The sequence below is a fragment of the Synchiropus splendidus genome, chromosome 1 (assembly GCF_027744825.2).
Source record: "Synchiropus splendidus isolate RoL2022-P1 chromosome 1, RoL_Sspl_1.0, whole genome shotgun sequence".
In the NCBI taxonomy this organism is placed as follows: domain Eukaryota; kingdom Metazoa; phylum Chordata; class Actinopteri; order Syngnathiformes; family Callionymidae; genus Synchiropus; species Synchiropus splendidus.
The window spans coordinates 10,717,494-10,732,063 of NC_071334.1; the positions used below are offsets into that span (position 1 = coordinate 10,717,494).

The following is a 14,570-nucleotide window of genomic DNA, read 5'->3' on the forward strand; positions in this document are numbered from 1 at the left end:
GACGACATAATGCTTCATTATTGTTGCTCCAATCTGGGTATTGTTCCACTATCAGACATCAGGAAGCTCTTGCTGCTGAAAAAGATCGGAGCTTCTGGTCTGGTGTTATCAAACAAAGTGCTTGAGAAGACTGATGACAGAGAACTTTGGGGAAGCCTAGCCATCGAGTCTGTGGCTTATCTGTGCCGCCGTTTCTTTAGACTTCTCTGGCTCCGATAACCCTGACTGACTAACAAATTACAGGATATGACCTAGTGACCCGGAAATGCATTCTGCGGTGAATATAGTTTTAATAGAGCCGGGCCATCACAAAACATCTCAAGTGGCCCAGTGTTTGTCAAAAAAGAAAAGACAAATATTCCTTTTGAAATTTATTAGTGGCAAATGAATCATATTTTCAAATACGTATATGACGCAACCCTTCACACCACCATCTGTGGGTTGAGAGGAACTTCATATTGGCAGGAAGATGAAGGTTTCAGGTCATCAGTGCACTCTTTGGAGGGCTCTCTACCTTGCTCTCGTTTTTTATTATTCCAAGTTGTATTTATCTGCTCAAAATCCCACTGAAGACAAAGACGAGAGAAAAGGAAGTCATAGAATTGGTTGGTACATTGGACTGGTAAAAACGTTTACTGAAAAAAAGTTATTTGCCTCAGAAGGTAGTAAACATGTGTACAGTGAGTCAGTTGCTGTGGTCAACACTTTTCACAGGAATAAAATGAAATGGTGTGAAATAAACTGGGACAATGGAAACACAAAAGTAGTGATGGGCTGATGAGGCTTCATGAAACGGTGTCCGCATTTTCAGAACTCAGTCGGTGACACTCTCAAATTAAAAGTGCTGTGACGTTTCAGTGAAATGGTTGTTCATAAAGATTTTAGATCAGAGAATATCCAATCGCTTTAAGGCCGCATGGATACTGTTTTTTTTATTTTTATTTGTATTTTATGTGAGGAGCTGCTAGTTTCTGTATCAGCATCTAGAGTTGAAAGGGAAATGCCTGACCAGCTCGCACCCATCAAACATCATAACAGACCATAAATAAAAAGCAGGTGCACTTGTCTCTCGTAGAAAAGAAGTCAACGCTCCAAGACTAGGAATGGTGTTTAATCAAGTGGCAGAGCAGATAATTGTCTATTAACCAGCCTTGTTACTTTGATGGAAGTGTGTAATGGTTATTATCGTGTCCTCAAAAGCCCTTCCAGTATCGACCCAGCTGTCCTGTGTTCAGTCATATTGCATAACTTGGATTAAACATTAACCACTGTGAGAAATTATGTGGAAGGAAATGTATTCACTCAGTCACCTCGCAGCACGAGGACGTTGTTTTTGAAGAACATATCTGAAAGGCTCTAGACCAGACATTAACAACAACAGAGTGGTTCTTCAACTGGAACGATTCAAATGGTGTTGGATCCGTGAGAGGTTCTATTTGGCAGACAGTGTTAAGGCCCACAGTAGTGGTCGGCCGTTGGGGCGTCATGAAACAGTGACCTCATTTTCAAAGCTCATTAGGTGGCGCTCTCAGTTAAAAATAATACCCACATGGTCCTCTCGCAAGACAACTAAGAGACATGAATGCTCACGTGTGTAATGGGTCTGCTCTGGTGGCAACTCTCAGAAAGACGTCCAACAACACTATACCAAGATGGTGTGAAGATGGCATCCACAGCAAGCATGACCCAGGGTCATGCTCTTGAGGCTTCATGAAACAGTATCCACATTTTCAGTACCCACTAGATGCCACTCTCTAAAATCTTTGGATTTGAACTACCATTTCAATGAAGGAATGAATGTCTTTTTTTTTAAAGCAAGAGCGCCACCTACTGCGATCTAGAAATAAGGACACTGCTACATGGAGCGTCATCAGTCCTTCAGCACCCAGAAAAGACAGGCTGACTGTGGCCACTGTTTCGCAGGTATCCACAGGTGAGGGCAGGAATGATTGATACAACAAAGGTGTCGTCTCTAGGCTCAGATCTGTTTCGACCACCACAGACTGATGCTTTGTCTTCATGACTAAAAACACTGCACTGATCCTGATGGGCTGATGAGGCTTCATGAAACAGTGTCCACTGGATAGCACTCTCCATTAAGATATCTTAGAATTCAAACAACTATTTCATTGAAACCCCAAATCATTTTTACCCCAGAGCACCACCTACCGAGCTTTGAAAATGAGGACACAGTTTCATCAAGTCCGAACAGCACATCACCACGTTTCAGCCTCGACACTACTTCGATCATCCTCTCTGTTTACACCCATCATCCTTCTTGGTCCAACTCATTTGTCTGTCAGCTTCAAGCTCATCTTCCGCTCCCTCATGAACAAGACTGAAAGATAACCCCATGTTCTTGGATTAGGAAGAGCAGACTTCCATCCCTGCAGCTTCATATTGGGATTGCACACAGATCCAGGGATATTTTACATTTTATCAAACAATCTATGATCTACACATTATACAACTAAAACTGGAGTGCAGAAAATAATATTCTTCATGGAATATGTCATAGTTGGATTAATTTTTTGACTCAGTAGCAGCTTGCAAATCCCAAAAGCAATAGACGTTGAAGATTAGATCTTAACATTGTAAATAACTAACATGTAAACTAACTGTTCACTTCAAATAACAGGGACATGATACGTCAAAATGAGAAGGTTTTACCCTCCTTAACAGAGTTAATACAAGACCACACAACATGAGAAAATGAGATTAAACTGTAGTCCTGACAGTGGATGTTACTGCCTCTTGCTCCAAGCAGTTTTCTTGGGCTTTTTAAAGCAGATCACGCTGTTCATTATGTTTGAATTCAATTTGACCCAGCATCACATGCTCATGACAATATTGAATCAGTACATAAAAGAGGAATGCTTCTCAATTACACTTGTTAACTGTACATTTCCAGTCACCAGCTTTGAACAAAAAGATTTAACCACCTTGGAAAAACAGCAATGTTTTTTTTTTTTTCGGTCGAAAAGATGGTTGCTCAACATTGAGGAAACAAATAGGAGGCTGGATGAGAAATTATGGTAAATTAAGACATAACAGCGGTTCTAAACTTGAGTGGTGAGGAGGCCACAGCGCACTTCAGTGAATCACCTCGACTCACCTGCAGATCAGAGCTGTCATCTGATGATTCCCATGATGTGTCTGAAGCGCATAAACCATCAAGGTTTATTGACCTCACCGTCCTGACGGGAGGGTGGTGATGTGCCTCCTTCTGTCCACAACAACAAGAGGTAGTGTCAATTTGAGCCCGGAAAAAAATGACAGGGTGAGTCAACACCTTTGGAGAGATTTTTGACAACATCACTTACCTGTAACGCAGACTTGCTGTCCACGTCCAAATAGCCGCCCATTTCCGTTGACTGGTGATCATTGACGGAGAAAACATGAAGGTGACAGAAACAAACTTTTCAATCCAAAAAGTCAACCTCATAAAATCTACTGGCTAAAAACAAGTTACATTTGCAGCATAATCAGTGACCAAGAATAGCAATATTTCTTGCTTGCAATATTCAGTATTTCCTCATTCCAAAATGAGGGAAATACTGAAGTGAAAATGTACCGCGACTAGGAAACAACAAACTTAAGTTCAGCTACTTTCAAATCTTCAGGTGAGTTTTTATCAGAGCCCCAAATTAGGACCTAATTCAGCACGTCAGAGCTCAGCTTCTGTCACTGGCAGAGACTTGAAAACATTTGAGGGCATCAAAAATAGTTGCTGCTCCTGTTTGTCAAGTCTGTGACCAGGTTGGAGATAACATAACACTTATTCGCATTCAAGGCCAATCATCAACTCAATGGATTCTACAAACTTGATACACACACAAGGAACATTTTTCATCATCATTAATAATGTATCATCGGAGACCTCTGCTCAGATACAGCAGAAGAACATGCCTGAAGTTTGATAAGTAGGCAACTAATTTCTCTGCAGTTCTAAATCTCAGAATGATCCTCGACCACATTGATGGTCTCCACCAATGGCTACAACCTGGTTTTCAAAAATCCTAGCTGAAACCCTGCTGTGTTTTCAAATTCGATTATTTTTCCCTCGATAAACAGAGGAATTTTGCTTTGCTAAATGTCAGGATATTTCACAAAATTGCTAGTTTTAATTGTATTGTTTTTCAAGACATAAATTAGAAATTTGTTGCAAAAAAATAAAACTACAAATTAAATGAAGTAACACACATCACATCCCCACAGACCTGGGGAATACTGCATTATAACGATAACTTAACCTTGTTCCTCATTTTGTATCAAACTAACTATTCATCACCAATTTGGTTCAAAGGAAGCCAGCCTGACTGCTCTCCTTGCTGTAGGTACTGACCACAGGAAAGTCAACAGGAGAACCCAGATAAATAGGGCAGATAATCCCTGTTGCACGACTTCCACTGACATTTAAGCACCTTTGTGTTGACAGGCAAATTACTTAGTGGTGTCATCTTCATCTTTGTGGCAAACTTCCTTTTGGTAATGACGACAGAGGTGCCCAAAAGACTTATTGTGTCACCGTCTCTCATAGGCTCCTGCAAGGTTCCTTGTTTGCACCAAAAGATTAACACAAACTGGAAAGCGGAGGTCAAAGTCATGCTCATCAATTTTGTATAGTTTCAGCAGTCACTGTGTGACTGGAGGATACCAGGAGATCCAGGGCAGCTGTGCCCACTGCAGACAGGAGCCATGGCAGAGCCCTCAGGACAAGCCCAGGACTGCTGTTGTGAAGCAGAATAGCAGTGGCATAGAGAGCAGCAGCCAGTGAACACAACCCTCTGGTGAGCACAGGAGATTTTGGCAGTGTCTGTCCTTTGTGCTGTCGGGGGTAAAAACAAACATGACACCCTCTGGGAAGATTTAGCAAAAAAGGGCAGAAAGTTAAGTGAAAACAAATCACTCACCGCTGTGTAAAGCGCTGGAAACCTTGAGGATGAAGTGATGAAAAAGCAAAGCAAGCCAAGGATGTAGCCCAGGATCTCACTGTTGTCCTGCAAATGAATCGAGTCAAATTCAGCATGTTCATGGGATATTTGGTTAACTTTAACACTTAATGTTCAGTCAGAGACCTCATATGAGAAGATGCAACATGCAGTGTTAATTGTAACACTGACCCACCAGCGATCAAGAAGCTTGTACTACAAGCCAAAAATGTTGCTCACGCATGATAAAACAAAGGAAAACCCCAACTATAAAAGCCCAACTGGAAAACATATCAAGCAACAGGGAAGTGGATGGGATGACTGAAAGAAAAGGATAATAACTGCACGACAACAACACAAGTGAAAAACAAATGAGGCTGCACACGCAAGACAATTGACGAAACAGACCAGGTGAAGTCAGCGGCAGATGGGAGTGAGAACTAGGACGAAAAGCTAGCGTTTTTTGTCGTAAAAAAAAAAAATTTACTGTAGCTGACCTGCAGATCAATATAAAGGAGTCCTCGTCCACGGAAGTGTGTCTCTGCTCGCTGGCTGGTGAAACCTGACATCAGATAACCACCAGACACCACCGTGAAGACACATGTAGCCAGAAGAAGCTGCCTCCTGCGTCGCCTCTTCATCCTCCTCTTCCTCTCTATAGGAAAGCACAAACTACGATCAATGTGATGATCAATGAGAAACCTGGATTTAATCAAACATCTGGAATATAGAACTCACCAATTTGTCAGTCAAGATATAGCAACCCATGATCACTTACAACTTACTGGAGAGGTATACAGGGAAGACATAGAAAGATTTGGATTCTATGATTAAATACGATTGCCATTTTCAATTATTATTATTACCATATGTGAGGAACAGTTTGGCTTCATGCCAAAAAAAGAGCTTTGAGGATGTTCATGGAGTACAGAGAAGGTCAGAAGGAACTCCGTTGTCTCTTTGTGGACCTGGAGAAAGCGTACGACAGAGTGCCAAGAGAAGAGTTGTGGTATTGTATGAGGAAGTCTGGAGTGGCAGAGAAGTATGTTGGAGTGGTGCAGGACATGTATGACAGGTGTGCTGAAGGTGTCACAGAGGAGTTCAAGGTGGAGGTGGGACTGCACCAAGGCTCAGCTCTGAGCCCCTTCCTCTTTGCGGTGGTGATGGACAGGTTGACAGATGAGGTTAGACAAGAAGCCCCTTGGACAATGATGTTTGCAGATGACATTGTGATCTATGGTGAGAGCAGGGAGCAAGTGGAAGAGAAAGGAGAGGAATGAAGGTTAGCCACAGTAACACGGAATACATGTGTGTGAATGAGAGGGAGCCCAGTGGACAGTTGAAGTTACAGGATGCAGAGATAAAGAAGGTGAGGGATTTGAAGTACTTAGGCTCATCTGTCCAGGGCCATGGAGAGTGTGAGAAAGAGGTGAAGAAGCGGGTGCAAACAGGATGGAATAATTGGAGTGTCAGGTGTGATGTGTGACAAAAGGGTGTCTGCAAGGATGAAAGGGAAGGTGTCCAAAAGGGTGGTGACGCCAGCAATGTTGTATGGTTTGGAAACAGTGGCACTGAGGAAAAGACAGGAGGCAAAGCTGGAGGTAGCAGAGATGAAGATGCTGAGCTTCTCTCTGGGAGTGAGCAGGATGGATAGGATCAGGAAGCAGTAGATCAGAGGGACAGCACATGTGCTCAGGTGTTTAGGAGACAAAGTCAGAGAGGCTAGATGGAGATGGTTTGGACATGTACAGAGGAGAGAGAGAGCCAGTACATTGGTAGATGAAGATGTTGAGGTTGGAACTGCCAGGCAGAAGGTGGAGAGGAAGGCCAAAGAGGAGGTTTATGGAGGTGGTGAAGGAGGACATGTGGTCTGTAGGTTTGAGAGAAGAGGAAGCAGAGGACAGGGTGAGATGGAGGAAGATGATCCGCTGTGGTCACCTCTGAAGGAAGAAGCCGAAAGGAAAAGAAGATTTTCAACTATTGCATTATAACTGCTCTTAAAAATGCAATTTTAACGAATTACATTTTCATTTCTGTTCATTTACTTTACAAACACACATAGTGACCTTTGTGTTTCAAATGAAAACGCACCTGCCAGTGTGTTCCAGCATAGGAACACCGGGAAGCATCCGAAAATCATGTTCGCAGCGCTCACAAGCAGCGAAAATATTCCCATAAAAACCTAGAAAGAACAACAAAGTTGTAAAAAATTTTACAAGGATACAGTCGAGAATGAATCGAAATCTACCTGAATTTGAAGTTGCTTCGACAAGACCGCTCCGACGGCGCCGCACAACTCACCCAGGAAGCAGTAGGTGGAGGTGAACGCGTGACCCGGACGCTGGCTTCTTTGGCAAACAGAGCTAACGCGCACGTCGCTAGTTTAACCCTTTAAATGGGGAATTTATCGTCAAGAGTGGGAGTGAGACACATACCGAACACATGACAGCAGCAGCAGTAGCGCCGACAAGGCGGTGAGACCGACGGGGACGCAGTAGCCATTCGCACCTGAAGAAAAACATGTGTTGAACGACTCCACGCAAAACTGGAGTAGACTGGAAGGGAACGTGTAAAAGTTATCCTCTGGCTGGATGCCGTACAAAAATGTACTCATAACCATAGTTAAACAAAAACAACAGTCGTAATCGTACACGCGTGTGAATCATTCAGCTGTACTTCTGGCGCCAAATGTCGACGTCATACGCGAGTCCCGCTGAAGAAGGCGGAAGTCACCCGAGCGTGTCGTTATTTCGTAGTTATTAAGTATTGTAAATTATCTGGGTAACTCAATTTTATTTCTGGGTAACTCTTCCTTTACTTTGACCGTTTTTTGTTCAAGTATTTTCCGTGGGTCCCAACTCTCTTGACCGTAGAACAAGTTGCAATCGTTCGCCATGGTGTCAGGTAGGTCGCGGTCTGTTCTTACTCAATTGGAATGACAAGCACTATTCTTTGAAAATATAATTAAATGTTACAATCAAAAAAAAAAAAAAAAAAAAAAAAAAAATATATATATATATATATATATATATATATATATATATATATATATATATATATATATATATATATATATATATCTCAAATGAAATATTCAAATAAGTGAACTCATGTCAACGCTGTAACTGTAAACCTAATCTACATTACTGACTCAACATCACTTTCAGTATCCGGCCGTTGACAAACCACCACTCAGAACTTGCTTCCATGAGTGACTGACAAGAGTTTTAATCAGTTATATTACAATGTTACAAGTGACTGAAAAAGGTCTGAAAAGCACATGTCACAGAATCAAAAACTGAAAACCACATCTCTGAAGAGCAGGTAGTAAGTTTACCATGGATAGTGACTACTACTGACATGAGATGTGTTTCTGAATTGTAGCAAATATCTGTCTGACTTTCTTCCAACCCACTTGCAAGGGGATAGTTCTGTATAAGAATCTGTAGTTATACTTGATCATGGATTTTGACAGCACATCGAGTCAAGGCAGAATGTGAGGTGATGGCATTAATAAGTGATCATTGTTGATGCTTTTGAAATCTTAATGTTGTACTCACACCCAGCTTAAAAGTCTCAGAATCACATGAGTCCATTTCCCATCAGGAGGTTATCAAACCTCCATCAGTACACTGTGTGACCCAGTAGAAAGGAACACAGCAATGTGATGCTCACACCAGATTATCCACTGGTAAGTATCAGGCCAGCCTGACCCTTCAGGATTAAGGGGCCTGACATCTACCAAGCAACAATTAACTGCTCTGGAGTCACACGTGAATTCGACTTTAAGCTTGTCCTGCAGCCGAGATGATTCGTTCATGCGTCACACAGTTCTCAGGCGTCCAGATGCTTGTTAAGCCTTCGCACTTTCTCCTTCTTCTTTCTGTTGCCGTGTTTTTTCCAGGGTTTTCCCGCCGTGGGCTCAGCTGCAGCCTTGTCCAGTCCAACTGGCCCACTCCCAGGTTTGTAGCCCATGACCGACTGGACTCCCTTGGAGAGCGCGCGCACATTTTCCTAATAGACAAACAGAGAGGATCCCATTAAAACTTCAGCATTCATGCAGATAAACTTAAAAGAGAAGAACAGTTAAGTGGTACCGCGTGGAAGAACGTCTTATCAACGACATTCTCTATCCTCTTCACTTTGGTCCTGTTTGTTGCAGAAGAGAAAACGGTGTTGTCTATGTCTGTCTTGTGAAACTTGCTGTGCTGTGGCTGGAAGTCTTCAGCGTTGATGTGTGGAGGTGGGTGGCAGTACAGCAGCTTTCCCTGATAGAAAACACCTAAGTTTTTGTACTTCAGAAGTGTTTAGACCACAAAGTGACAGAACCTACATTGACATAATCTTTCAGGATGTAGCGAGCAGATCTGGGCTGATCGGGTTGGCCGTGCGATGTCATGAAGCCTCTCATATCTGGAATAAATGCAGACACCAGCAGTTTTGACATGCTCTCAGCAACTAAGTGGCAACACAGTTAACTTCATTTCATTCTTCAGACTACAGAAACAAATAGAAAATTTAAGGGTAAATCTTCCATACTAATCCTTTCCAATGCAATGGCGATGAAACACTTCAGCAAAGCAGCATGTGTGAACAGCTTTCCAGATTTAGTTTGTAAATTTAGAGATGCAAAATTGCAATGACAAACTTGTGTGAAGGAGTATGAGGAAATTAGATTTAATGTCACTTCTCCTCAACATATATCATTATAGATCAAACAGATCTTACCAGAAGATAGAAATAGACAACCTACAATTTTTTTAGGCCATTGTATTTTCTTTAACATATTTCACATAAGCATGTATGTAGCTTACCACCACAGGTGTGACTGAGGAATGAATGAACTATGGTTTCTGTAAAGTGCATTGGGTGCCTTGAAAAGAACTATATAATGTAAATCTAAACCAACATGATGAAACGTGAGTAAATCCACAAATTTTTTCAGCCCAGTCACATGAAAGATTACAGTGATTTGATTGTATGCTTCACAATCAAATGAAATGTTTTATTCTAATTTCAAATCACGTTTAATGTAGCCAGTTTCCTACCACTCCTGAATATTACACACACAATCTCCAACACTGTGAAAATCCCTGGATTCGACAACAAAGGGGTGGTGAGTTCTCACATCCGTATGCCATCAGTAGCTCCTCTGAGGTCGGGGGCCGGTCGGGGTCCTCGTCTTCTCGTGGCCGGATGATATTGATGCCATATGTGCCCTCAAATACATGTCGAGGGATTGTTTGACACACTTGAGTAATCTGTTAAGGACATTGGGAGGAACAGCAACTGATCGAATCTGGGAATGTAATTTCATGTTAAGACAATATAGATGCAGTACTGCAACACTTCCACTAGAGGTCTAAGGTACAGTGAAGGATATAAAGGACACAGCTGGTACGTGATCTCTCATCTGGTCAATGGGCAGGATTCCACAGCAGATCATCTCGGCTTTGGTGGAAACAAACGACGGCATGACCAGACCGGGACAGTCGCAGAGACACAGGCTTGGCTCCACGTACAGAGTCTGGGGAGGGTGGAGGTCAGTCCCACTGGCCGACACAATTTACACAATGGGTGGAAGTGAAAGCCTGTACCTGAAAGTGCTTGGTGTGTCCGGGCGTGGCTGACACCGACACCTTTTTATTCCTGAGAATAGTGTTGATGGTGGAGCTTTTCCCCACATTTGGATACCCCACCTTAGGAAAGAGTCATAATCGTGAATACACTGAGAGTGAAGCTGCAGGTTTCACCGTGTATATACATATAAGCGTAATTCATCTAAAAGAAATTCTGCCTGATCTGCTGCTGGGCTGTCGTCAGCCTAATTTTGCCTACTTCTACAAAATGAACTACCAAGCAAGCCAATTTTGTTACAATAGAATGGGGAAGAATATAAAACATATTAAATAACTACACAGGTATTCAACAGTCAGTAACATTTTGCAGTGTTCTGCCTTTACAAATAATCACTTGTGAAGTTTATTTTTCGTCATCGGGGATGCAAGGGAAAAAAAAACCTCGACTCATCAAGGTTGCTGCTTATCATTCTTCTTGTATTCTGAAAATATTCTATCATAATGTAACATAACTGATAAACTTAGATTTCTCCAAATAAATAAACCTTAAAATCCTTTCTCAGTCAGGTCTCCTACGAGTGAAGGCTCAAATCAAAAGGTGAGTCAGCATTTTCCATCAAGCTTCCTTGATTTTGCAACAGTGCGTAGGAGGATCTAAGACTTTGCCTTTTTTTATGAACTGGCTTTAATGTAAAGTTGTTTATTTTATGGTCACTTGATGGACTGGCGGCCTGTCCAAGGTGTATTCCTGCCTCTTGTCTAATGACTGCTGGGATACGCTCCAGCACTTCCCACAACCCTGAACAGGACTAAGCACTGACTAACTGAAGATGAATGTATGTATGACGACAGCCATGTTTGGTTTCCTGTTTGACAGATGATCTGACACAGATCACACTTGCACACTAGACATTACCTTCTGAAGACCATTTTGGAATTAAGAAATACTGTTGATTATATTAAAGGGAATATATTGTACTGATAAAAAGTGTAATTGTGTTTCAATAATAAATCAAATAATCAGAATTAGAAAGTGAGTGTGACAAATTCAAACCCACCAATCCGACTGTCAGTTGTCCATCTTTACACTTCTGTCCATTGTGAACGGACTTGAACATCGTCAGAAGCTCATCCTTATGTAGGAGACGACTGGAATTTCGGAAGGAGGATTTACAAGACTGAACAGGGTCCACTTCTTCTTCCCCCTCAGAGCATGTTTGCCAGTCCTCTTCCTCCACCGTGATCTGGTGTTCCACATTAGCACTGTCTGCATACTCCTCTTCATCATCATCTTCTTCCTCCTCCGGCTCCATTTCTTCATTGTTTGGACATCTCTCATTCTCTTGGTCACTCTCTTGCTCCGGATCCTCCACCTCCACACCCTGCAGAGTTGTTCGCCCTCATGTTCGATATTTCATGTTTACTCAGTCAAAGAGATGCAGATGGAGCATCACACTCACCTTTTCCTCCGCATCCAGTCGGTTGCCTTCCGCAATTGCAGACCAAAAAACTGCCCTGATTCCTTCTTTCTCAAAGTATTTGGCCCAAACTCGCCTCTGCTCTCTGGTCAACAAGTCAGCTTTGTTCACCAACAGCATGTTCACTTTGTCCTCTGACACTTCTTTGACATACAACTCCTGAAAAGTAAAGAATGTTGCTTTCAGGATTTTCTGATTTAATCAATATTAATTTTGAGTTGAAATTCTTTACCAGGTCAGGACATCTGAACAATGAAGGATTTCTGGCATCCACGATTTGAACAACCACGTCACTAGGAGAAAGACAAAATATGATGTCGGCACTTCCAAGACAGAATCAGCGCTTCTCTTCAGTCCATACCTCCTCTCAATGACTCGCCACAGTTGTCTCCAGAACTCCAGATTCCTCTCAAACGGTGTCAGTATTAGTTTCTGCTCTTCTTCAAGCCTGATAAGATTTCAGACCCAGTCATATAAAGTGGAGCAGATTCAGATTTTATGCATCGTAAGGAACTCACTGGGCAAGCTGCCGCCTCCACTCCAGGAAGCTATCTTTCTCTGCCATCTGGAGAGCCTCTGGACTGGTGCTTTCATCCCACTGGGGCCTGTTAACAACGCAAGGACACAAGTCTTTACGCGGCAAACATCAATCCACAGATAAAAGCCCAAATATTCAACATACCTGCGTGGTATTCTGAGGAAATTCTTGTTCTCTTCATGTAACTTTTTCAGCCGGATTTTCTCCTCGGATGTTAACAAACCTGCTCTTGCTTCCGCTGGTACAAACCTGATGTTGAGCTTCTCTAATAAAATGAGAAAACACATCACATTTAATCTTACAACGACCCAAAATAAAAACAAATCACTCAATTAGAAACTATATAAATAGAACTTGGAGAAAAGGTATGTCACACAACAGTTTCTTGCCAAGTCAACAAATAACACAACTGAAAAAGTCTACCACATGGCAAGTCCTATTGACACTCAAGACTGTATTCAAGAGGACGAAGTTTAGAAAAATACCAGGCATGTAACATTCAGTTCAGTTTCAATGACTTTTTTGTCTCTTCTTATACATTATTAAGTCAGAAGCCTTTCAATTACAATCTAAAACGATCACGAAAACTGATTACTACATCATCACTTAATATTTACTTACCTGCGACAAATTCAGTTCCAGCTAATTCTGCAGTGGCCAAAAAGTCATCCATGGAGCTTTGCTCCGTCACTGACTGAAGATTTAACCGACCCCAGTCGTATCCATCGTTGAGTTCACTGGTGTGTAGCTAGAAACATATAAACTAATTAACAGACGGGAACTCAAAGATAAAATATATATATATATATATATATATATATATATATATATATATATATATATATATTTGTGAGCGAAAACATGTCATAATAGGCTCCTATACCACACAACTACACGCGTGACAGCGTGACATATTTTGGATACGAAGACAACACGATCACGGGGGGAGACACGTTGACAGCTTATTGGAAAAACAATTCGAAGACTTCTCGAAGTTTACTGCACAACTTTTTCTGAGCTGTGTGCATGTCATACCCAGGTGTCTCCTCTTTTACCGCCTCGACCGGACTGAAGTCTCTCCTTGATCAACGCTCGACCTAGTCCACTGCTCCCTCCTGCTTTCTTCTTACCCATGATATTAAAAGCGTCAATTAGTGTGGAAGCTCAACGTGTTAATCATAAGAGACGATAAAATTCAGCTCCACGATTTAGGAAAAGACGACACATGTGCAAGTATGTTGTTGGTCAACCGGATGTGGAGCAAACCAAATTTAACAAAAATGTTTGCCTATATGAATATTTTACGTGTGTTTGAAAGATTATCTAAATGCTATTAGGGCGTATATTAACTCCAATATACGAAAAATAATTAGAAACTACGAAGCAGTTACTTTTAACTTCTGATTTTATTTAAGCGCTATGGTACGGTCCATCTTTGAGCGCAACCTTTAAATCTGTCGTCCATAAAACATAATCGTCTGACAATGGTTCCTCCTGAGTTGAGCCCAGGAAACAAAAACAGATTTTTTTTATTATCATTTGATAGATGTGAACGAGAATAAATTGCAAACCTGAAGTCTGTGGGCGGACTGTGTTTTTCTAAACTAAACTAGTCAAATAACGGTCAAACGAAACATGAACATTCTTCGCATTTTATTTGTAAATAAATTCAGTTCAGTTCAGTTACACGCCAAATTAAATGTATATGTTTATCATGATTAAAAATCGATTTTCAAAATAAAACAAACATAGTGATTGGTAAATTTAAAAAAAAGCAAAGGGGAAAACCATAATGACTGAGAATACATGCAAAATAACGAAGTGTAACAACAAATCAATTGCGGTGAGTGGTGAGTTTTCATTGAAAAGTATCAGTTTGTATTTTAACACTTTCACCCAAGAAAAACCAACACTGTCAGTTCTCTTAGAAATCAATAGATGGCAGCATTGTACCTGTATGAACGGTTTGTCCGGAGAACAGGCAAATTGTCTACATAAATCCTGAACTAAAAATATGTCATTTGAAATTCAATTTTATATGAGT

The 14,570-nt window shown here is 41.4% G+C and overlaps 2 protein-coding genes across 10 annotated transcripts; both read right to left on the reverse strand.

Moving 5' to 3' along the window:
• Window positions 1-377: 377 nt before the first annotated feature.
• Window positions 378-7,624, reverse strand: tmem44 (transmembrane protein 44). 9 transcript variants are annotated; one of them, XM_053843877.1, is made up of 10 exons: window positions 7,440-7,624; window positions 7,233-7,320; window positions 7,023-7,113; window positions 5,429-5,586; window positions 4,914-5,000; window positions 4,658-4,828; window positions 4,425-4,583; window positions 3,324-3,374; window positions 3,116-3,226; window positions 378-566 (listed from the first exon to the last, which is right to left on the reverse strand). In XM_053843877.1, exons 1-10 carry the CDS (start codon window positions 7,451-7,453, stop codon window positions 423-425), a joined length of 1,074 nt encoding a protein of 357 aa, XP_053699852.1. In that variant the 5' UTR covers window positions 7,454-7,624; the 3' UTR covers window positions 378-422. The 9 variants fall into 9 exon arrangements, 7 of the variants coding, with proteins under 7 accessions (XP_053699852.1, XP_053699845.1, XP_053699837.1 ...); XM_053843870.1 differs by having other exon boundaries at window positions 7,233-7,294; window positions 7,367-7,624; XM_053843862.1 differs by having other exon boundaries at window positions 3,116-3,223; window positions 7,180-7,294; window positions 7,367-7,624.
• Window positions 7,625-8,142: 518 nt separating this feature from the next.
• On the reverse strand, window positions 8,143-13,957 carry lsg1 (large 60S subunit nuclear export GTPase 1). Its single transcript, XM_053878273.1, has 14 exons — window positions 13,562-13,957; window positions 13,148-13,274; window positions 12,671-12,791; window positions 12,507-12,593; window positions 12,350-12,436; window positions 12,221-12,281; window positions 11,971-12,147; window positions 11,569-11,892; window positions 10,529-10,630; window positions 10,324-10,458; window positions 10,060-10,192; window positions 9,265-9,344; window positions 9,029-9,199; window positions 8,143-8,945 (listed from the first exon to the last, which is right to left on the reverse strand). Exons 1-14 carry the CDS (start codon window positions 13,658-13,660, stop codon window positions 8,766-8,768), a joined length of 1,884 nt encoding a protein of 627 aa, XP_053734248.1. The 5' UTR covers window positions 13,661-13,957; the 3' UTR covers window positions 8,143-8,765.
• Between the last annotated feature and the right edge of the window lie 613 nt (window positions 13,958-14,570).

Excerpts from the sequence above, each read along its gene's own strand:
- tmem44 (XM_053843854.1), bottom strand. The coding sequence starts at position 7,551 with ATGGTTATGAGTACATTTTTGTACGGCATCCAGCCAGAGGATAACTTT. Across the intron at positions 7,114-7,179 it reads CGAAGCAACTTCAAATTCAG|GTTTTTATGGGAATATTTTC; the intron begins GTAGATTTCGAT and ends TGTTCTTTCTAG. Across the intron at positions 567-3,115 it reads ATGACAGCTCTGATCTGCAG|TGGGATTTTGAGCAGATAAA; the intron begins GTGAGTCGAGGT and ends CTTTGTCTTCAG.
- lsg1 (XM_053878273.1), bottom strand. The coding sequence starts at position 13,660 with ATGGGTAAGAAGAAAGCAGGAGGGAGCAGTGGACTAGGTCGAGCGTTG. Across the intron at positions 12,792-13,147 it reads TGGAACTGAATTTGTCGCAG|AGAAGCTCAACATCAGGTTT; the intron begins GTAAGTAAATAT and ends TCATTTTATTAG. Across the intron at positions 8,946-9,028 it reads ATAAGACGTTCTTCCACGCG|GAAAATGTGCGCGCGCTCTC; the intron begins GTACCACTTAAC and ends TTTGTCTATTAG.